The 24,416-nt window shown below is 37.2% G+C and overlaps 1 protein-coding gene across 1 annotated transcript in view; it reads right to left on the bottom strand.

Moving 5' to 3' along the window:
- The window catches only part of PROS1 (protein S), a 55,570-nt gene extending 35,152 nt beyond the window's left edge, over window positions 1-20,418 (bottom strand). The window contains exons 1-3 of the mRNA XM_004313302.4: window positions 20,110-20,418; window positions 3,742-3,899; window positions 998-1,022 (exon numbers count right to left, since the gene is read on the bottom strand). Coding sequence (XP_004313350.1) covers window positions 998-1,022; window positions 3,742-3,899; window positions 20,110-20,185 — 259 coding nt within the window. The 5' untranslated portion in view covers window positions 20,186-20,418. The remainder of the gene's footprint in view (window positions 1-997; window positions 1,023-3,741; window positions 3,900-20,109) is intronic.
- Window positions 20,419-24,416: the final 3,998 nt, after the last annotated feature.

Raw genomic sequence — 24,416 nt, 5'->3', positions numbered from 1 at the left:
AATTATATTAACACTAAACTGCATACTTATTACTGTATATCAGAGTACATTCCTACTTTTTTTTTTTCCAAGGAAGATTTACTTTTCAGTTTTGCAGGCCTTGGAGTCTCACGTTGGCTGGCATGAGAGTGGGGTAGAAAGATGCACAGATGGGGACTATTCTGAGCTCAAAGGAAGAGGGAGAGCAAACCTCTGTGGGCTGGACCTATAGAGAATCTCATCAGAAAGATGTGTACAAATGCTACTCCACTTCCATTCTTTGGAAATGCTGACAAGTCTCCAAAAAATATTAATAAAATATTTTTATATTTATTTAAAACAAACTGTAGCCTTTTAATTGACATTTAGTTGAAATCATCTAATCTCTTTAGATATGGAAATGCTACCTCACTCCTTTTGCTTTTGTATCCAAAGGCAAAACATGGATGGGATATTGTAGGAAATGAGGAAATGGTGCTGCAAAGTGGGAAGTTGTTAATAATTTCTATCAATATTTAAATGATAATTATGTCACAAGCTCTGGAGAGTGTAGAGATCTTTCCTTTCATTAAAAGATAACCCATGAAGAACATATGTATATATATAACTGATTCATTTTGTTGAAAGCAGAAACTAACACACCATTGTAAAGCAGTTATACTCCAATAAAGGTGTTAAAAAAAAAAGATAACCAATGAAAATTCATGTACTTATAGAGAATATTCTGTTACCTAAATATAACTTTGCATCAGCTCAGTGACTCTTTATGAGAAAGACAAAAAAATGAAAAAGACTAAAAGACAAAATGTCACATAGTAATTAAGAGAACCATTCCAAATTCATCTACATGACTTTACATAAAAGGACAGAAAATTTGCATATAGAATGAGAGAGATCTTACTCCCAAGGCTAATGAAATTGTACTGGATGGAATATATATGAGTGGAGGATTGGACTTCATCATATTTAAGTTTTCTTCCATTTCTAAGATTATATGATTGAGGTCCTTTGAACTTACCTAAATATTTTGGATAAAAATATTCCTAGAAAAAAAAAGAAAAGAAAAAATATATCTTAGCAAATCTAAATTTCATATAAAGTTAAAACGATTTTAAAATGTGTTTTTATATTAAAGATGCAATAAATTACATATAACTCTCATTTCCACATTATAGCATTTTTTCTATAGTAAAATATATACCAGGAGTAGATGACTAATAACATTAAGCCATAAAATGCTTAGACTTAAAGCAATACTGATCAATTAAATCATGTTTCAAAGGTTTCTAAACTGAAAACAGGCCCCACTGACGATGTCAAATGTGACTATATATGCCCCCTTTACGTAAATCTTTTAATTTTTCCAAGATGGTTAGATACCCATTTGATACATCTCACATCATGCTGAGTACACACACCAGATTCATTGTTGAATAACAGTAACATAATTTGAATTGAATTAAAGTGGACATTTACCTTTTAGCATCTTATGTACATGTAATACCTTGCTTATAAATTGGTTATGTACCAAGAATTTTTCTGTAAATCAGTAATTTGGACTAAGGAAAGCACTTCAGCAAAAGGAGAAAAATGTTAAAAATGATTTCTGATGGTAAGGTTCCCAGGCTAGTTCGCAAAAGCCTTCTTAAGCCATAATACATCCAATATGCAGCATTAATAACATAAGAACTCCTCATGAGAAACCAGTGTTTCTACACAAAAACAACCTCAAGTACAGAACATAACTTTCATCCAGGACACAATTAAAGTCCTCATTCCTTCCTCCTCTCACATATAAACCTACACAACACTTAGCTACTAGTTTATAAGATGAGATCTCCCACTAAGCAATTCAGACATCAGTGTTGTCATCTACAGAACAAAAGCCAGGATATAAACAATGATGAATTGGTTCAAAAGGAGATGATGTAATGGTGAAAGGACTATATTAGGGACAGTGGGGAGACAAGCAATAAGATGGTGACTAGGAGTGTGGACTAGGGTATGAGGGATGTGGGCAGGGAGTGTCTGGAGCAAGATAGAAAGCGAGAAGCAATAACAAATGGGTTTTTTTTCTTCTTTCATGTCTCCCATTTCTTCCTTACTCTCTCCATCATCTCTTTCTCTTCTGACAATAACACAACTGTCAGAATGAGTGGAGGAGAGGAAGCACATAAATAAGTTTCTTTTCTCTACCCTTTTCCCTTCCCTCCATATGGCTTCTGTCTCACTCCCCATTTGCTACTCAGAGGCTAAGCTATGAGAACATATTTACAGTGTTAGATATACACACTCAAGTATTTATGGGTAATATAATCAAATGAAATCTTGAGCATGCAGGCTTGCCTTAAAATGTTCCAGCAAAACAAAACAAAAATTAGAGTGGGTGGGGTAGAGAATAGGCAGAACAAGAATGGCAGATTGTTGATAATCATTGAAAGGGAAAGTAGGTATATTGGGGTTTATTATATTCTTCTCCCTACTTTGGGATATATTTACCATTTCCATAATAAAAAGAAATTTGTGTATACGTGTGTGTGTGTTTATCTGTTTCCTACACAATATGAGTACACTGCTATATTGTGTGAAATAAAATATTTTTGTCTTAATTGCTTTTCCACAACAGGCAACAAAACTAAGACAAACATTTTGATTCAATCTTGGAGAGTGTTAAAAATGAATCTTCGGGTACCCTGGGAAAAATTCCCTTTGAACCTATTAGATTAGGTGGAGGTAAGAGGATTAAAGGGCAATCCCAGACAACACAAGTTATTACTGTCTTGGACAAGTTCTCTAACTATAGACAAATGGTTCCTGCTTGTTATGGCTCATCTAGTCTCATGGTTCCAGGAACTAAGGCAGAGGTAAAGGAGGTACTTTGCGTATGTTTTCTCCCTCATTTCCTTTTGGTTATACAGTTCATCTCAGGGAAAAAAATCTGAGGTAACCCTGAAGGTTATCAAACTTGAATTCTTCACCCTAATTCATAGAGGCACTATTTATATTCCTGCTACCCACAGAACATGTTAAAGAACCCCCTTCTCTAGGAAAATTAGGGGACTAAAGATCAGATCTAGGGGCCCCATATTTCTGTATGATATTTAGGGGTCTTTGTGATCATTTTATTCTAGACTAAATTGGAAAAATGTATACACTAAAGGTATAAATTCCAACCGCAGGGACTATTGATGATTTACAGTGCGCTGAGGAAACTTGCCAACAGTTTATGGAATAAATTAAAAGTATTCTCAGGGAACACAGTACTGTAATGAATCCTTTATTAAGCATATACTGAGTACCTATTACGTACCAAGCTCTGAATTAGAGGCTCTGTTTTCTAAAGCTTGGTTAAAAATGCCAACGGAGAGAATTAATGAAGCGTAGTGATAACAATGTAGTCACACACACACGCAACACACACACACACTTGAGGTGCCTTCCCCTCACCCAACACTACAAAATCCTGGTTGGGAGAAAGTAGTTACAAACCATGAGGTTCATACTATTTGTGATAATTAGGTATAGTTGAATTATAGTTTGGTCAGAGCACATTGGTTTTGGCAAATAGTGTCTCCCTAACAAGCCCACTTTCCTTTGAACGTAATTCCTCCTGAAACGCTTCAGTGGGTACATGTGGAAGGTGATATACACAATCATTAACTTTAAAAAGAAACACAAGGGAACACAGACTCAAGCTGCAAACATCCCGTCTGTAACTATATGTCTAGGTATGCTAACTTACCACTTTTCATGAATTCTTACCGTTTCAGGGTTATTTTCAAAGACCTCCCTGGCTTCTTCTTTATTGCACAGTTCTTCAATGCATTCTCTTTCAAGATTACCCTTTTTTGTTTCTTCAATCAAAGAATTTGCACGCCTTTTCCTAACCAGGACTTGTGAAGCATGTTGCTTCGACAAAACTGAAGAAAAACAAAAAAAGTTTACATGAACAAATCTTTCATTTCTCCACCTAAAATATTATATTAAGCAATGATATATTATATAAATCATTTTCTGCCGGTAAATTGTATGCCATTTAAACTTAGTATGCTATTTAAAGTTATGCCTGTCTCAGGACTTCCCTCGTGGCGCAGTGGTTAAGAATCCACCTGCCAATGCAGGGGGCATGGGTTCGAGCCCTGGTCTGGGAAGATCCCACATGCCACGGAGTAACTAAGATCGTGTGCCACAACTACTGAGCCTGCGCTCTAGAGCCCACAAGCCATAACTACTGAGCCTGTGTGCTGCAACTGCTGAAGCCCACACACCTAGAGCCTGTGCTCCTCAACAAGAGAAGCCACTACAATGAGAAGCCCCCTCACCAAAACGAAGAGGGGCCCCCACTCACCGCAACTAGAAAAAGCCCGCGCGCAGCAGCGAATATGCAATGCAGCCAAAAATAAATAAATAAATTTATTAAATAAATAAAAATTAAAGTTATGCCTGCCTCAGTAGGGTTGAACTGAGGAAAACACATGGATACATAAGCACTTTGCTTAACAACTCAAAGAGCGGTTTGGTGTGTAGCTACAGCGTTTGTCTAATGATCTACACAAATTATTCAAGCTTATGCTTGAGGTCAAACATACCAAACAATAATTTAATGTTTACCTCGTTATGACTACATTGGTAAAAGCATCATGCTGAAATGGCTATAAAGTCATAGCCACAGCATCTTTAAAGCTAGAGTAACAAACTTTCTCAGTTTTAATGGAAAACTTGTGTGATCTCTGTGGAGAAAGAGAAATGCAGGAGTACAGTCCAATCAGCTATTTGAAAGAAACTTGATAGGCTAAAACACCTGGTTATTTATACAAACAAGAAAATAAAATTCCATGGCAAAAGGAAGACCTTGTGCAAAGCACAAAATACAGAAGAGAAAAAATCAGTAACTTTGAGTATATAAAAAATTGCAAGCAGTTGACAAACGATGATAAAAATAACAAAGTTCAACATCAAGCAACAGATTGCAGGAAAATATTTCCATCATATATAACAGAAAAAATTACATCCAGAATTTATAAACAACTTTTTCAAATTAAAGAAAAAGTAATACAACAATATGCCAACCAATACAGGAATGTGTTCAAGGTTAAAAACAAAATAAATAATATAAATAAAATATAAACAAAGCAATACCATTTACACATCACAGAGAAAAATTAAAGTAGCCAATAAACATGTGAAAAGATGTTTAACACAAATTTTTCAAAACAATTGGATTTTTGCCTAATAGATTTGCAAAAATTTAAAAGACAGATAATATCAAGTTATTGGTGAGTGTAAGTGGAAACAAGTATTCTTGTACAATGGTGATAGGAATATAACTGATAGGTATTATTTGAAGGTAATTTGGTAGTATCTGAAAATTAAAAGTACATATACTCGGGGCTTCCCTGGTGGCGCAGTGGTTGAGAGTCCGCCTGCCGATGCAGGGGACACGGGTTCATGCCCCGGTCCGGGAGGATCCCACATGCCGCGAAGCAACTAGGCCCCTGAGCCATGACCGCTGAGCCTGCGCGTCCGGAGCCTGTGCTCCGCAATGGGAGAGGCCACAACAGTGAGAGGCCCGCGTACAGCAAAAAAAAAAAAAAAAAGATGTTATTCTGTGAGCATGCCACCCGCCAAGTGTATTGCTAACTGATAAATGGCAGCCCAATCAACAATGAAAGGGTCTGACATTGCAATTATCTCATTTATTTGAAATAGTTTTAAACATGCTACTTGATAATAAATATAGCAAAAACTTGGCCCTTCTGAACTTCAAAGCAAATATGTGAGTCTTTCTGAAAAAACAATAACACTTTGTATTAAAGATAAATATTTTGATACAGTAATAAAACAATCAAGGTCAAATGCAGTTGGAAAACAAAACATAAACATCACTCCTTGGCATTTCTTCCTTACAGAATATTAAGTTTTAGAATGCAGAGGTTAATATTAATATTTAGGAATATCTTTTTCCCTATAAGGGCCCCCACTGCAGGACACAGACCAGCTGTAATAACACATCCTATATTCATGTTTGGGGAAGTTCTCAATTGTCCAGGGAGAACAAAGGTGTGGTTTAAAGGAATGCTCACATACATTTATAAAACTAGAAGGAAACAAAGTAACCTCCGTTATTTCAGAGATGATGAAAATGAGATGACCTCAATATTTCAAGGTCAAGATATTTGCTCTAAGTTATAAAGCTAATAAATAGCAAAAGTACAACTTAGATCACAGGCATCCCAATGCTCAGACCTGCAACCATCCATTACTATTTGCTGCTGTTTTTGAAAAAGAGAGTACATTTTATTCAAGAGTGATTCCTTCCAAAACAACAAATACGTCTACCCAAAAGACAGAACCGGCAGCTTATTACCCAGAAGTTTCACTGTCTCAGATGATAAGAGGAATATTAAAAATGAAAATTGTTACACCTCTGACCTAAAGGATAATGAAGCTAATAATTTAAAAAATAATTTTGTCTAAATAAATTTTGCCTGAATTTGAACGTTTATGTTTTAGTTCATCTGGGTTCACCTCAATAATACTTCCAATTGGCATGATACTTAAAAATTTTCAAAGTGCATATTAATGATTTCATTTGATCCTCACATAAATAATGAAATATATTACAGGACAGAATTATCATCCCCATTTTCCTACTGAAGAAATTGGACCTAAAAGCGGTTACATGGTTTTTTCAAGGTCATAGAGCTACAAAGTTGTGATATTGGGACAGGAATTTAAATGTACCCATCCTCCTAGTGCAACACTCTTTCTTCTATGTATTCTGCCACTTAAATGCTCACAATGTACTTGATCTAAAAAAATAAATTACGTGGTTGTGTAGTGGACATGTTTGGTATCTTAAATAAGACATTTACTGTCCTTTATAAAAAAGATCCATCCATCTAACAGAGTGTGCTTCCAAAGGAGTCTACTATTCATGTCAAAAAGATACAAACATGATACCACAGATCCAAACTAAGAACCACAGAACTGTAGGATGAGGCAAATATATGTTCCAAAGTGTTTTTATCAGCTGGCTCAAAGTCAATCTGCCCAAAAATATCTACCCTGCTGGCATGCAGGAATGTCTAAAAAGTTCCATAATTTATCATAATAATAACTATGGCACCATAAGCACATAAATGCTCTTTTTGCATTATCTCCTATTAATCCTATCACAACTGTTATACACATGAACTAACTGAAACTCAGAGAAGTTGAGTTTACTCTTACCAAGTTCACACAACTGAGAACAGTCAATCAAACCTGCCTCCAAAACCCATTCTCCTTCTGCATTACCACATTGTCTCTAATTACTTGTTTCACTTCTTTAGATCAAGAAGTTTTTCAAGAAAGTCCTTGTGAAAACACAAGTATGTGCTTGAAAAGTGTTACATTCAGATTCAAAGTTTAGGTTATAATGTTTAGTTATGAATCTTTCAAGATTAGAAATATGACTGAATCTGCTTGATTTTTTTAACAATCTGAACAGTGACCATAGAAGTTGAACAATTATGTCAATAACATAAACCATTATGCAAACATTAACTAGAGTTCTTTTTTGAAATTGTCTTCACAGCCTTCACATGTTCCCTTCAATATTTTCTGTGGGGACCAATTTTTTTTCCAACATAAATTTGACCATATAACAGAAAGTAATTTATTGTTGTTGGTACTTCACTTAAGCATCTGTCATAAGGATAGTGGGGTTAGCATTGCCTCTACTCACAGGAAAATTCCCTCACAGTTCAATTCAGTTCGACCTTGGTCAAGGATTAATGAAAAATGTTAAAAGCCCCTTTCCCACTTAGTTGTCCAAGCTTGCCACCCTCTGTTCAGAGGGGTCAGGACCACAGAGCTGCAGGTTGTCCAAAACTGATCAGTCAGATGTGGGTCTAAGAGGAGGAGGTCTAAGCTTCAGAATAGTTCATCCTCTGAATCTCTTCCATTCTGCTCTCTTGTCTTTGCAAAGATGGTTCTCACATTCCTCCCTCCAAGAGCTCTTCTCTTTTTAAATTCTGCTTTCTGTCTCTCTTTTGGCCCTTGTTATTTGGCATCCCAAGAATGAAAAACTGTCCCTAAAAGAATGTGTCTGAGAAGGGAATTTTAGGCTAGCATTTGGTTTGGCAGAGTGTTTGAATCTTTGTTTCTTCTTCACTGTGGGACAGGGTCAGGGAAAATGGCCCTCAATGTACAAATAGAACAATTAGATAATACTTTGAGACCATGTCTCCTATGTCTCAACTGTTGAAATGGCATGTTTTGCTTACAAAAAGTCTGATAAAAATAGAATCGCATGATATAGGAAAACCATTAGTTAATAATGAGGGGATTTTTATTTTACAATTTTATTTTAAATAATCACATATTAATTAAGTATAAAATCTTTCATTTTTATCATAAAGATTTATACCACAGAAGATTTATAATTGAGGAGGGATATTAAAAAATGTGAAGTTTGCAAGGACTAAGAAAAAATCAAAATAGATTTTTAATTAGGCATTCATCAGCCTACATAATTATTACCAACTTTAAGAAAAGCTTGTGTTAGCCTTCAGAAATAAATGCTATGTCTGTATGTATGTTATACTTCAATTTTTAAAAGTAAAGTTTATTTTTTTAAAAGAGAACTAATATACTACCTAATGCACTTCTCTACATTTCACATTTTGTTTAGTATTGAGGACTATGCTGCTGAGCAACTGTTTCTTCTCATATTATTATATTAAGGGTTAGAAAAACTTCAGAAAAAGTATTCTGTAAAGGTGAACCATGCCTCTGTCCTTCAAGAGGACTAAGCAATAAATAGGCTGATGAGAAATAATTTAAGAGAATCAAATATCATAAGAGGTAGGTCTGCATAGGTTTAAATCTGGGAAACAAAAAGAGGATATAATCTGTGAATTATATGTTGCACATATAAAGGTGAGTTCTATAACATTTGGATTAGAAAGGATGAGGGTTGGCATTTATTTAGAAGTAGGAAAGCCAGTGTCATTAAAAAATGTGACCATTGACCCCCATTCTGGAACAGATCAATGAATGGGTAGGGAAACAATGCTTGAACTGTTCAGCCACAACAGAAGTGAAACGGACCTCTCCTTACTTGAAGATTTAATTTTAACTAATTTACAGCCCCTAGTCTAGGGGAACAAAAAGAGTAAATCAAACACTCTAACCAATTCTCCCCAAGATTAAACCTTTGCTTTAGCCATAGACAGAGAAAGCAGTACATTTTATTCAATAGTTATTCCTTCCAAAACAACAAATACGTCTACGCAAAAGACAGAACAGGCAGCTTATTACCCAGAAAAAAAACTACGTTGTCCATTTCTGTTATGTCATGTGTTTGTTCTTGGTAAGTGATAAATTAAGGTACTTCTTTTGAAGGAACTTAGAGTTCAGATTTTGGCAAGGTCTGAAGAGGAAATTTCTAGAGCCCTGTCTTTTCTTCTCTAGACCACTACACTGCACACTGGCTACACTTTCTGAGGCTACAATGGGAGGTCTCTTTTTAGGATGTGCAGCAAGATATTCATGTAGTCAGCTTGCTTTGTCTTTTTTATCTCCTACACATTAGGACACCAAAACACTATCTGATTCGATGTCACGTAGCAAGAGGTTACAGCACAGTAAATGTCTTGTTTTTGTTCTATTTGACCTATTTTGTTAGGGTGGCATCAATTAATATAATTAGTTCACTGGCCTGTGTCTGTATTTAAGTTTGGAAAAGCAAAAGGCAACAATAAGAGAGCTGGCCTAATTCTGCAATACCCCACTTCCTGCAACATCTCCCAGATCTCCCCAATAAGCAAGTCTGAAGCACGCTTAGAGGCTTAGAAAGACTCTAGATCTTAATGGCTTCCCTTTTGACTCTTAGGATATTACTATTTTTTAAGTGCTGATCTGGAAATGAGATTATTTGGAATATTGGTAAAGCATCGAGTAGGAGTTTATAATGCAATATAATTTCTACCAGCCTTTCAGAACTCCCTGTTGACTTTCTAAAAGGCCATAAGACACAGTCTAAATAACAATGGAGTAAAATGATAACCTAGGAAAGGAGAGAAAATGATTGGGATAAGGAGTCGAGGAAAAGAAAACAAGTAATAAGGAAAGGTGCATTTAACATATACGATGTGGGAGAAGGTTAGTAGCACAACTAGAAAGAGTTATTTTCAAAGAGTCAATGTCCTCCTTACCTTGACAATTGCTCTCGACCAATTCCCACAAAGTCTCCTAAAGAGAAGCCTGCCCAGTTACCTAGGACTGATAACAAGTTTCCCCAAAGCAATGTCTTGTTAGAAAAACAGACCTCAACAACCACAGTAGAACCCTAAGCCAGCTACCTAGTCAATCTAATCAACTTAGGACTGTCTTCAAAAAATATGAAATAACAGATAAAAATCAGTAGATATTTGCATAAAATTAACAACATGAAAGAGAAGGTCAAGAGGAACATACAGACTCCAAAGGAAATAAAGGTAATTGAAGACACAGAAGATAACTTTAAAAAATATATAACTAATATCCTAAATAAATTGAGAGAACCTGGCATCCATAAAACAAAAGTATGCTATGAAAAAGAAGTAGAGAACTAAAATATGATTTCAAAATAAAAAACTTAATGGATGGGGCTTCCCTGGTGGCGTAGTGGTTGAGAGTCCGCCTGCCGATGCAGGGAACACAGGTTTGTGCCCCGGTCCGGGAAGATGCCGCGGAGCTGCTGGGCCCGTGAGCCATGGCCGCTGAGCCTGAGCATCTGGAGCCTGTGCTCCGCAACGGGAGAGGCCACAGCAGTGAGAGGCTCGCGTACCGCAAAAAAAAAAAAAAAAAAAAAAAAAACTTAATGGATGAACTGAAAAATAGAATGGACTACTCCCCACCCCCCAAAAAGTCAGCCCTTTTTCATTCCTATCACACTGACAAAGATTTTAAAAGTTAATATCCAATGTTGGCAAAGATGAGAGGAATCAGACACTTAAAATCTACTTTTAAAATCAGATTCCCAAGGGAAATCTAACAATATGTGTCTAAAACCTTCAAAATAGGCGCACTCTTAAACTGTTATATATAGGATGGATAAAAAACGAGGTCCTACTGTAGAGCACAGGGAACTGTATTCAATATCCTGTAATAAACCAAAATGGAAAAGAATATGAGAGAAAATGTATATATATGTATATATAGCTGAATCACTTTGCTGTAAATCAGAAACTAACACAACATTGTAAATCAACTGTACTTCAATACAATTAAAAAAAAAAAAACAGTAATTGGGGGCCACCTTAGAGGCTGTCTACCACAGGCCAGAATGATTTTTCCCTTTGGATGTTTCCTGTATTTTGTTATTGATATTGTGTTTTTCCCCTGGGTAGATATTTTTAGAATTTTTCATTACATTTGAGAGTAAGATTTCGCACCAGTTAAAAAAAAAAAATAGGCACACTCTTTAGATATTCAGCTAACAGTTCAATTGCTAGGACATTAAACTGAGGAAATGAACATGGACATAACATTGGAAATAATTTAAATGTCCAAAAATATGATTTTAGTTAAATATATTATGATGAACGTATATAAAGGAAAATTATAAATCTACTCTAAAGTGTGACATAGATTTTAATTTATTGATATAAAAACAATTATCATTTTTAGATGAAATATCAAGTTACAAATAATATGCAGAGCAAAATTCCATTCTTTCGCTTATATATTTTAATTTCTAAGAACGTATATACACAAAGGGGCTTAGAAGACTATAAAGCAAAATGTTACATAGGTCTCTTGCTAGTGAAACTACAGATGCATTTTTTTAGCACATTATATTAAGCGTGGATTACTTGAATGGTTTAAAAATGTAAGGAGATAGTAGGATATAGCTGGTAGTTTAAGTTGAGGAATGATGTCCAAAAAGGACAGAAGGTCAAATGGAACCCTAGGAAACTCTAACATTTACAGAAAAGGAGAGATCATCAAAATGACAGAAATAGAATTAGTAACACATACATATGCAGAGAGAGAAAGAAAATTTGAAGATAATGCTTATAGACATAAAAGGAGGTCAATTTCAAAAGGATAAGTTTCAAGTGTCAAATGTTGCAAAGAAGTTATTAATAATAATTACTATTATTTAGGATGAGAGCTAAAATGTATACAGTTGGTTTAACAATAGGATCACCATTAACATTCTCAGTCCCCAATACAGTGGGAGGGTGAGAAGAGAGGAGACCTCCAGAACAAACTATTTCTTCAAGAAGATCAAATGAGACTAGGAAGAGAAAGAGTGGGTGATAACTTTAAATAGAGGCAGAGAAAATGTAACGTTTTCCTAAAGTTGGGAAGGTACATCACGGAATAGCTGTGAAACTCAATGAGAAAATGCCAAATATGCTATTTTGAAAGATGGAAAATATCATATAATTGCAAGAAGTTACAATTTTACCATTTTTATGGAGATTTAAAAGCCAGTGTTCTTGAATGTGTCCTTTTAAAGTCCATTCCAAAAAATGGACCAGAGGACTAAGAAGAATTATGCTAATGTCCTAGAACCAGTAAGAGCCAGTTCCTGTTACCACTCCTTCGTAGAAAGACTCAGAATCTATGTGGATAAATTATCCTTATTTTATTTTCCCTCAAGCCTGGAGATTTCAAATTCTATATTTGGAACAATGTAATATAAATGAAGGAGTTTTCCCCATACTGGACCTAATAACAATTTATTACGTTTAGAAAAAACAAAACTGCAACATTAAAAAATTAAAGGAACATTTGCACTTTAAAGTTAGCCTTAGAAACCCCAGTTCCTAAAGGTCCTCTGTTACCCTCACATCTAATAAGTTTTTACTGAAGACCTTCCCTACAGCTGCGTTCTCCTGCCATGGGGCTCAGCTTCTTTCCTCCCTTCTCTGACATCCTCTCCCCTTCTCTGTCCCTGGCCACTGTCTACTGCCACCCCTGCAAATTTATGTTCACTTCTTATGCAGAATCATTTATCTACCTTCTCTACTATGGCCTTACAGACCAGAATGATTCAAACTCGAAGTGTAGGAATTACCTGAGAGTCTTGTTAAAATGCGTATTCTGAGTCAGTAGGTCTGAAGTGGGGTCAGAGATACTTCATTTCTAATAAACTCCCGGGTAATGCTGCTGCTGGTCCGTGGACTACACTTGAATAGTAAAGCTATAGACCATGTTTTGGGGACTTTACTTTCTAAATCTAAAGCCATTTTCAAGGTAATTTCTAAAATAATAACAGTTCTCACCATAGGAATAATTTCAATATCAACTGCTACAATATGTTTTTCAAGCTGCCACATTAATAGCCAACTTAATGTCATTATACTAGGTCATCGGCTGGTCTGTTCGTAGGCATGTTAATTATGCTCTCCCTCTATCACAAATTTTATTCAGATAGTTAAAGCAACCTTACACTGTGTAATACACATCACCAAAGGTTTAAATGGGCAACAAGTAGTTGTGCTTCTCTTAGAGGAAGAAACAGTAATCTTAACCTTGGAGGAAAAATGTTTGTAACAGAGACAATGCTGACCAAATATTCCATGTGCTTCCTTGCATTGGAAGCAGATGTGAGTTTTGTTACTTCCACGCTAAGACGGTTAAGAACAAGTACGAAACTGAGTTATTTGTACTGAGGTGGATGGACCTAGAGTATGTCATACAGAGTGAAGTAAGCCAGAAAGAGAAAAACAAATACCGTATGCTAACACATATATATGGAATCTAAAAAAAAAAATGGCTCTGAAGAACCTAGGGGCAGGACAGGAATAAAGATGCAGACGTGGACTTGGGGACACTGGGAGGGGGAAGGGTAAGCTGGGACGAAGTGAGAGAGTGGCATGGACATATATACACTACCAAATGTAAAATAGATAGCTAGTGGGAAGCAGCCGCATTAGCACAGGGAGATCAGCTCAGGGCTTTGTGACCACCTAGAGGGGTGGGATAGGGAGGGTGGGAGAGAGATGCAAGAGGGAGGAGATATGGGGATATATGCATATGTATAGCTGATTCACTTTGTTATAAAGCAGAAACTAGCACACTATTGTAAAGCAATTATACTCCAATAAAGATGTTAAAAAAAAAAAAAAGAACAAATACGCCTCCTCCATTGCTTTCCTTTCTTGTGGGGACATTGGATGCCATGTGTTCCAGATGGTACAACTAGAGATGTAAGAGATTTACACAAACCACATTGAACTTTACATGACTAAAAAATAAACTCTTATTTTACTAAGTCACTGAGATTCAGTGATTTGGAGATTAATTTGAAGATTTGTGGATTAAAGTGTTATCACACCATAGCATATCTTACCCTAATTAACATAAGATTATGAAAAATTTAAACTAATGCCTATATTCAATAATGTGCTAATTTTCTCCTTTATTAATTCTAAAAATAAGAGAGTTCTAGTGAAAGCATAAAACACATAGATAAGACAGAGTACTTCAGCTTATCCCTTGAATAAAATAAACAATAAAGCAAAAGAATGAAAAAAAGCCCTAAATATATTTAAATATTAGAGAATAGCACCAAGAAAATATCAATTTTCTAAATTAGCCTATAATATAAATGGGGAAGTAAAGACCTTAGAAACCTTTATCACACATCAATCCATGATCCAAAAAAAAAAAAGGAACAAAATCTTATAAAATATCCTAAAGTCTAAGAAGGCTAAGGACAGATCACCTGGTATGGTTGGGGAGGACAATAAAGAGAAAGAGTTTTTCAAAAAGAAGGACTGGGCTTCTCCGGTGGCGCAGTGGTTGAGAGTCCACCTGCCGATGCAGGGGACACGGGTTCGTGCCCCGGTCCGGGAAGATCCCACATGCCGCGGAGCGGCTGGGCCCGTGAGCCATGGCCGCTGAGCTTGCGTGTCCGGGAGCCTGTGCTCCGCAACAGGAGAGGCCACAACAGTGAGAGGCTCGTGTACCGCAAAAAAAAAAAAAAAAAAAAAAAAAAAAAAAATCTGGTCATGTCGGAATATTCCTGCTCAAGTGAGAAACAAGTTGTTATATACCTGGCTGTCCATTACTAAGATGGAAGAATAGATTTTGATGGACCTCTTATTTTTGAGGCATATTCCACTTTTAGATGTTCTACTCTGAGCTTTTTACTATGAGTCCAAAAGCTGCCAAGTGTAGGTGGAAACCAGAATAAGAGAATGCTCTCTAGCTAGTTCAAAGTTCATTTCAAACAGTCTGTCATGTAGCCGAGCCAGTGACTCATCAGATCTCATTGGGCTTAAGTGGTCCATAGGACATCAGGGTACTCTTGAGACACAGCTCAATTGTGAAATGTTCAAACGGTATGAATGGGATGAGCCTAAAGCACCACTAAGTGGCCTGGGCCAGTTTCTCATTCTCCTGACTTCTTTCCCTCCCTCCACCTCCCTTTGTGGACTCATGAGGAAAGGCCTACAGCCAAGAATGAAAAGGAAAAGATACCTCAGTGTGATGTACCAACATGAGCCAGAGGTAGACCTGCTACAAAGCTACAGCCAGAGGTGAACTACAGCCTCTCTCAAGGGTGATCCTGAAGAGCACAGGAGAAATAAAACCTTCACAAGGGGCGGACAGATAAGCAGTTATCTCTCATTGTCCACTTTGCTTAGAATGAGAAATTATCAGAGATCAGAATCTTTGCTACTTTCTCAATAGTTACAGCTTGTCTGTCCAGTTGTTCAGAGACCTGTAAAGAGTTAGATCTTAGGCCTAGAAACAAGGAAGCTTGGGCAAGAATTGCCCCAGAGCTGAGAATATTTGTGTTCCAAGTGGACAGCCTCATATCAGGGAGGTTCTTAATTATAAAAGGGGGCAGAATGGCCCACTTAATGATTGTCAGTTGTGGTTCTTCTCACAATATGCACCTAACATATTTTCCACTGAATTAGAAGCTGAGACTGCTATGTAGCCATTTCAAGTTCTTTACTCCTGTTGGAAAAGAAGAGAGAACTATGCTGGAATGACAATAATCAAGGCAAAATAGTGTAGTTGCCACATACAAATCAGGGTTAGAAGTGTTGCCTCTCCAGGATGACTACTATACACAATAGAAATTGTAAAGAAGAGATGGATACAATCATCCATAGGTGGGAACAACAGGGCTCAGGTTCTTCCCGAATAAGGGTGTGGTACATCTCATTGAGTAGACAAAAAGATCAAACATGAGGAACTGCCTAAAAGCAGGAGACATAGGAATTCGGTAGTGAAGGAAGAAGTCATAAATACCAGCTCTAGCTTCAAACCAAGAGAGACAGGCAAGCCCTAAAGCCAGTACCTGTATTCCCTTGCTTGTCTTTTTAAAATTATTTTCTGGAATATAGGATGTGTTGGTATACTACAATGTATCATTTCATCCATAGAGCACAGCACATTGACACAGAATTGTGACAGAACTAGAGGAGGCAAGGACATCACCTGGTGATACTAAACTAGGAAATGGTAGCCTTGAGCCTTCCTCTCTGAGTGTGGTGACTGGAATCTCTTGGAGAGGAGGTCCTTTCTGCTGTACATTAGTTATTTGCATTGTATTAGAAATATCTGCATTATATTTGAAATGTTTTTCAAATGGTGTTCATGGAAAGAAGGGCATGTGTGTATGTTGTACAGCCAGTAATTGGAATGTGTAGACTTCTCTTGTTTCTGCTTCCTTCCCAGGATCCATTCCTTTGTGGGAGCTGTTCTGGCACTCCACCTGATTCTACTGAGCTGTCAACCACAGGACTCCAGAAACAAGCTAAGCCAAAATAATCAGCCTCTCTTTTCTAAGAAATTAAATCATGAACAGGTATGCACAGAACTAGAAGGCAGTTAGAACTGAGTCATCTGATGGCAGCTCCTCACATAGTGAGCACATGAGTTCCCACTATATAGATCACCTAAATGCCCAAGTCCCTGGCTTCCCTCGGCCTGGTTATTCAACATGCCATTAAGTAGGTCTTCCAATAAATCCACTCAGCTTTTTTTTTCCTCTATTTTTCTTTCTTACTTCCTCTTTTTTTCTTCCTTCCTTTCTTCCTTCCTTCCTTTCTTTCTCCCTTCCTTTCTTTTTCTTTCTTTCTTTCTGCTTTAGTTAGCAAGAGTCTTTACTGTTGCTTGTAGCTAAAGATTAATTAATATATGTATTATCAGGCTTCTCATATTTTTTCTCACAGTATTTTGAAAGTTTAAATATGCATATAGATCATTTAGCTATTAAAGAGGATATTGAACTTGGTGGACAGAAAAGGTCTATTATGAAAAGCATGACTGTATATCCTAGATAGGATTAATGGCAAGACAATATGGCATAGGGTGTTGTTGTTGTTGATGATGATGATGCTGTACATCAGATATCGTCTCTAACTCTTCCAGCAACAACCCCAACTCTAACCTAAGCTTGATAAAATCTCTCCAGAAAGAGGAAAGCAAAAAAGAGAAGGAAAATATGAGTCAGTAATGTCAAGGGTAGACTGCACCTAAGCAGAAGTGGAAGTCTGGAAAGGGCCAAATTAGCACAGCCAAAGGGGACATCCCCTTTCTTCTATTTTTCTTCACACAGCCTTTAGTGTGGTATACAATATATAGACAGTATAAGTTTTAAATCTATAGATAGATAGATACACATATACATATAGATACAGATATAGATACAAGTATGTGTGAAAAGTCAGTTCACATCTCTGAACAATTTCAAAAAAGTTGAACTGGATGATTTCTCAACTCTCTCAAACCTAGAGCTGTGATTTTTAAACTTTTTCTTTAAATAGTGACTGTATTTCTGTGGACTAAACAATAAATCAAATATTTGGAATTCTAATTCTATCTCAAATTTACCATCTTAGGGAGTAAACACATTCCATCTGTATCTCGGTTTTCTCATCAGTAAACCAGAAATGATTTTTAATCCAATTAAACTAGAATTAAAGAACTAATTTATATATACTATCAGTGTCTATATACAACAAGATTTCTCCATATGTATGGTTTGATTATCTCTGTATAATACACATAGACACACACATCACTTTTTAACTCTGCCTAGATTCCATGAACATGTAACAATCTCTACAAAAAGAAAGGGTTTAGCAAATTCCTGTGGTGACAAGCAGTACGTGTAGCAAGTCATTTGTGCCTTTTTCTTCTCTCTAAAACACTGCTTATCATGTTTTATGTATTTACCCATATATTTCTCTGTAAGCACAATTAAGAACCTTGTTCTCTGGTACAGAGTTCAACAAGCAGACCCCTGAGAGGACAATGCATGGCCGTCCAGTCCATAAATGATTATCAGTGGAAATGTACTCTAGGCTCCCATGGATGGGAAGGTCATGGTTGGCTCTGGAGGATGCATTCTCTGTATTTTGTTGGCTTCACTTGTACACTCTAAAATAATATTTCCCAATAGGAAATATGTGTAGGGGTCAATAAAAACCTTTCTGTGTAGGGGTCAATAAAAACCTTTCTGTGATGAGAGCATACTCCATATGTTTAAGTGTTATTCCCAACATCTTGCCCTGTGATGTTCACATTATTTCCTATGTTAGTCTTTTCATATTGATTACAATTTACCAGTTATTTAGACCCAGTAGTTTTTCATGTTTTAATTATCCCCTCTGTGATTATTTTTTCTCTCCATTTCCAAATGTTCTTTTCTCTCTTCAGTGTTTTTTTGTTGGTGTTCACTTTCATGAACTTTCATTTCATTCTGGTAGAATATTTTAGTGACTTCCAAAATGGAATGATTGCATTCCAGGAGAATGTGCAAGATTATTCATTAAGGTACAGAAAGAAAACACCAGTGCTACTGTTCAGATTTATTTTGACTTTATCCTTTAAAAACTCATTTAAATATACGTAATATAATGTTCATAGTATACTAGGTCAGAAGTGCAGGTGTGTAATAAACAACTAAATATTTTAAAAAATAAAAACACTGGTTATCAGACAAATACTTGTTTGTCCTACTGAACTATATACCTAATGAGTTAGTGTATGTGGTCTATATATAGGCTTAATGATAGAGGTTTGTATGTTGAAATTCTGCTATTGTGTGTCTTTAATATAAAATCAACAAATGTTGTTTTAGCCTTTAAATTAGAATTTTAAAACACCTCATTCATCCTGATCTGTAACTAATAAAAACTAATAAACCTAGTAGAATGTTAGTAAATTCCTACTTAAGTCTCCTGACATTGTCATCTTTGAAAAGTTTACATTGGAGCTTTAACCAATCTAAAAGCTATGGTGTAATTCTGAGTTTATCTCTCCCATGCCATTTCCTGAGAATAAAACATAGCACAAGTAAGCATTTTTGACCAGTGAGCATGCTTAACCTTTAAAGAACAAACTAATTAACTGACAACTAAGATGTACTAAATGCCTTGATATCCATAGAGAGAGAGAGAGAGAGAGAGAGAGAGAGAGAGAGAGAACTCAATATCCTGCTTTCAATCCAGGCATGGGAACATAAAGAACAGGAAACACAAAGATAAAGTACAAAGAACTCATGCGACGATCTCAGATCAGTGGCACTCCGTCTAAATTCCTCAGTACGAAATTATCTGAGAACTACAATATTTAACAGTCCTTTTGATTTCAAGGTTAAAAAAATGACATCTCCGTACTGCTACGCAAACCCGCACTCATCCCCAAATAATTCGTGTGTCAATGTTGAGATAAGGAAACCAAGCTCAAAGTCCAGGCACAGCAGAGCGGAGGTAGGTTGCAGCAGCGGGTGCTGGTTGGGGACAGGCGCTAGTACAAAGAGAAGACAGAGTGGGCTGACTTTCCTCTCTACTTTTATACTGTAATGTGCTCATCCTTGTCCTATGACTGGGAACTTCAACTGTTTGGGGCAAATGGGTACGTGTTCTAATTACTTCATTGATATTTAGTATCACTCTTGTTCTAGAATCTGTCCTGTAGGGCAACACTTGATTCCCAGAGCAGAGTGACTATTGACCCTGCCTCCACCATTACACTGCCCGCTAGATCCACGGCTGATGGAAGCACTTGCTGGAAACTTTCTAGGAGGCTGCAGCCCTAGAAAAGAAAATCCTCCCAGCAGGGCTCGGAGTTCAGTTGGCAATGCTGAGAGAAGAAGACAAGACGCTATTAATTACTCACAGTTCGCCTCCAAGACGGGAAGCACTAGGGCGAGGCACGCCAGCAGCGCCCCAGAGCGCCCACCCAGGACCCTCATGGCGAAGCGCGCGGAGGCGCGGGCGGGGACTGTGGCGCGTCGCGGCGGGGACCCTCGCGCTCGGCGTGCCGCGGGTCTGCGACTGGAGCGCCGCTGTCTGAGAACTGCGGCGCGGCGACGCCTGCGAGCGAGCGCGCCCGCGGAGCAGCAGAGCCGGGGGCGGAGGGGACGGCCCGCTCCCAGCCCCCAGCCCGACGGGGAAGTGATAACAAGGACATTTCCTGGAAGCTTTTCTTTTCAGAGCTGGGGGCAGGGCTCAGGGAGAGCGCTGAAGGCCTAGTAAACACTGTCGAGACATCCTCCTCGCCCTTTCCCAAACTCCAGCGTTTCGTTTCGGTGTCCGGAACGTGAAGTTTGCCAAGGAAAAGGGGAAGCAAACGCAGTAAAACACACACACACACACGCAAAACACAACCTCCAGCGAGCCGGAGTGGAAGGCTGAGTGGCCAAGTATACTTTGAGGGCTCAGAGGTCGGGGTGTCCTGGCTTAGAGGGAAAACATCTTGAGAGACTGACATTGGGGATGAAGATGTTAACCAAAACCTAGAAGCGAAATGAGAACTCTAGGAAGGCTACAGAGAACAGAGATAATGGAATCAAATGTGATAGTTTTGATTGTCTACATTTTTGTTTTGTTCTTGAATTTATAGCGTAAAAGAACTATAGCAAAAAAAAATGTTTGGGGAAAAAAGAGAATGTATCAAATTCTATCACCTTCAAACAGCTCGTTTTTGGTTTTTGCATGTTACCTCTGCTTTTTTGTGCTTAGGCAAGCGCATTTGAAATATGTTACTTAACGTTTAAGGCTGCCTTTGGAGCTAAACCGCCTGGATTCAAATGGCAATGCTCTGCAGCTTACTAGTTGTATCATCCGTAAAATGGAGATAGTAGTAGGTTTTCACGGTGTTAACAGAAGAATTTAAAGAGATAACACACGTGAAGCAATTAGTGTGTTAAAGAGTAGCACATAGTTAAGGCACACTTACTACTAACATTCCAGTATTTCTGCCCAGTGAACAATATCAATTGATTTCCTATGTGTGTGAGTGAAAGTCAATAGGCTGATGATCTTTCAAGGGTTTATTCCAGCTCTAGCTTTCTGTGGTTTTATGATCCAGGTGGATGGAAGTTGATATTAGAGTCACTTTTTCTAAGAAAATTTGCAAAGGAATTGTTGAATATATCCATATTCTTCCCTCTTTTAAATTCTCTTCCTTCTTGCTATGTCTGAATCTACATGTCAATCTATTCACCACTTTATTCCCACCCCAAATGATTTAATTATAAATATAATTCTAATCTCGGTAGAATTGTTCGGTGGGCTAGTAATCAGAACATAAAACAAAACGACCTTTAAATACTATATTTAATTATTGAATATTTAAATGCATTTAGGCCATGAGTCTTTCCTCACTTGTTAGGAAGAATTAGAATTAGAATATCAATTTTGAGTTCTCAAAATTTCACAAGGGAAAACTTCCAAAATCATGAATCAACAGCATTCATAACAAATCATCTCCCATACAGACATTAAAAAATATAAAGAGTATGAAGAAATAAATGTTGGAGAAATGCAAGGTACCTAAAAGAAAAATCTTTGATCTTTCAAAGACTCCAACTGAATGTGAAGTTTTAAGTCATTTTAAGACTACAAATGTACATCACAGTGCTAACAATAGTTGTCAATGTGTCCTACCTACACTGTAATGTTGAACTTTGAAAAACAATACCCTGAAATATTTAAAATGAAATTTAATAATACATCTTTGGATAAAATTTTCAAGTTTTTAATTTATTGCATAAGTTCACTCTGTGAAGATGATTTTGCCTTTAGCTCGATATTGATTAACATTTGGTCAATTTCACTTGGCCAAAATTTGTTTTCAGTATACTTTTAAATATGCAGTTAAATTTTATTCAAAATTTAACTGCTAATCTAATCCCTTTTCCTAGTCCTAATTCTAATCCCATTCCCTCACCCAGTTTTACATTTCTCCATATAATCTTCTACTGGTATATTGTCCCATTTACTTATTATGTCTATTACCTGCATCCTCATCTCTCTCCACCATGCCAACTAAAAATTGGCACTTGCCATCTGCCTCTACAAAGATTAAGTCACTAGTCACTGCAGCCGCTGACCTTCAACACACCCTGAAAGGAGTTACGGGTAATCAGGAGTGAGGCACTCTGTGCTCTGGGAAAAACTGACAGAACAGGCCTTCAGATAGTTAGATAATTTCAGAAGATTTTATGAGCCCAAATTCTTGCATCTTCTCATATCTAGAAAAGCGGTAAAAATCATTAACAGTGACATCTGGTCCTCGTCACTAGCAGCAAGCCTCTGCCAAAATGTGTGCTTGACTGCATGTACCCCCCTTCACTAAAGTCATATATAATACTGACCTTCCCCCTGCCTCTTTGGAGCAGTGCCTCAGAGTTATCTGAGATGCTCTTTCCCAGGCTATAGTACTCATTTTGCTCCCAATAAAACCTAACTTGCAACTCGCACGTTGTGCATTTTTTTTCAGTCAACAACCACTAGAATGTAAAATCCATGAGGGCAGGAATGTTTTAATGTTTTGTTCACAGCTATATTCCTGGTGCCTAGAACAGTGACTGGTACATAAACATTCAACAAAATTCAGTTTAACAATATAAGTCTGGGAAGGATTTCCCTGGTGGCACAGTGGTTAAGAAACCGCCTGTCAATGCAGGGGGCACCGCTTCGAGCCCTGGTCCAGGAAGATCCCACATGCCGCGGAGCAACTAAGCCCATGTGCCACAACTACTGAGCCTGTGCTCTAGAGCCCGTGAGCTGCAACTACTGAGCCCATGCACCACAACTACTGAGCCCTCATGCCACAACTACTGAAGCCCATGTGCTTAGAGCCCGTGCTCCGCAACAAGAGAAGCCACCGCAATGAAGCCCGTGCACCGCAGCTAAGAGTAGTCCCTGCTGGGTGCAACTAGAGAAAGCCCATGTGCAGCAACCAAGACCCAACACAGCCAAAATATATATATATAATATATATATAATATATATATTATATAGATATGGGAATATTTATGCCCAAATATCAACAGTGATCATTTTCAGTCATGGGGTTATGGATCATGTTCTTTTTGCTGATTTATGTATTTTACTTTTCTACAATAATCTTTTAATATTTGCTTTGTAAAAACAAACAAATACTAAAGTAGTTAAATCACAGGCATTGAGGACCTGTCTTGTTTTATTTGTTTGTTTGCTTTAGATAGAGTGATTTTTATGGTTGTACTTTAAGAATGTTATTTGTTAAATGCTTACAAAATGGATCAGATTAGAAACCAAGTAACATTTATACAAGAGATAACAAGTGTTGGCGAGGATGTGGAGAAAAGGAAACCCTTGTTCACTGTTGGTGGGAATGTACACATCAGTACAACCATTATAGAAAACAGTACAGAAGTTTCTCAAGAAATTAAAAATAAAACTACCATATGATCTGTAAACATGGAGTGTTGCCCACGATTCCAGTTCTACAAGGATCAAGTCATTAGCCACTACACTCACTGACTTACAAATACATGCTGAAAGGAATTCAGGATAAAGTGGTCTGTGTTTTGGATCTATGGGCCCCTAGATAGTTAAGAAGTGTATCTAAGGAAGAATTTCAACGACCCCAGATTCTTGCATCTTCCTATACATAGACAAGCACTAAAATCCTTAACTGGAGATATATGTTTATGTGATTAGCAGTAATCTTTTACCAAGATGTATGCTTGACTACATGTATTTTCCAGCCAAAAAATTCATATATATATGAACCTCTTCAGAGCAGTTCCTCAGAGCTATCTGAGAGGCTATCTCCTGGGCTACAGTCCTCAGTAAGTCCTGAATAAAACTCAACTCACAGCTGTTATGTTGTGACGTTATTTCCCAGTTAGCAGATCTGACAATTTCACTTCTGGTTATATATCCAAAGGAAATGAAATCACTCTCTTGAAGAGATATCTGTACTCCCAAATTTATTACAGCATTATTTACAAGAGCCAACAATGGAAAAAACAACCGAAGTGTCCATCAACAGGTGAATGGATAAGGAACATGTGAAATCTATCTATCTATGTTGCACATTTATGTATGGCAGTAGGGCATTATGCTAAGTGAAATAAACCAGACAGAGAAAGACAAATTCTGCATGTAATCACTTACATGTAGAGTTTTTAAAAAGTAAAATTCGTAGAA

This window comes from Tursiops truncatus, chromosome 4 (assembly GCF_011762595.2).
Source record: "Tursiops truncatus isolate mTurTru1 chromosome 4, mTurTru1.mat.Y, whole genome shotgun sequence".
In the NCBI taxonomy this organism is placed as follows: domain Eukaryota; kingdom Metazoa; phylum Chordata; class Mammalia; order Artiodactyla; family Delphinidae; genus Tursiops; species Tursiops truncatus.
This window is presented reverse-complemented; position numbering and strand designations above follow the sequence as displayed.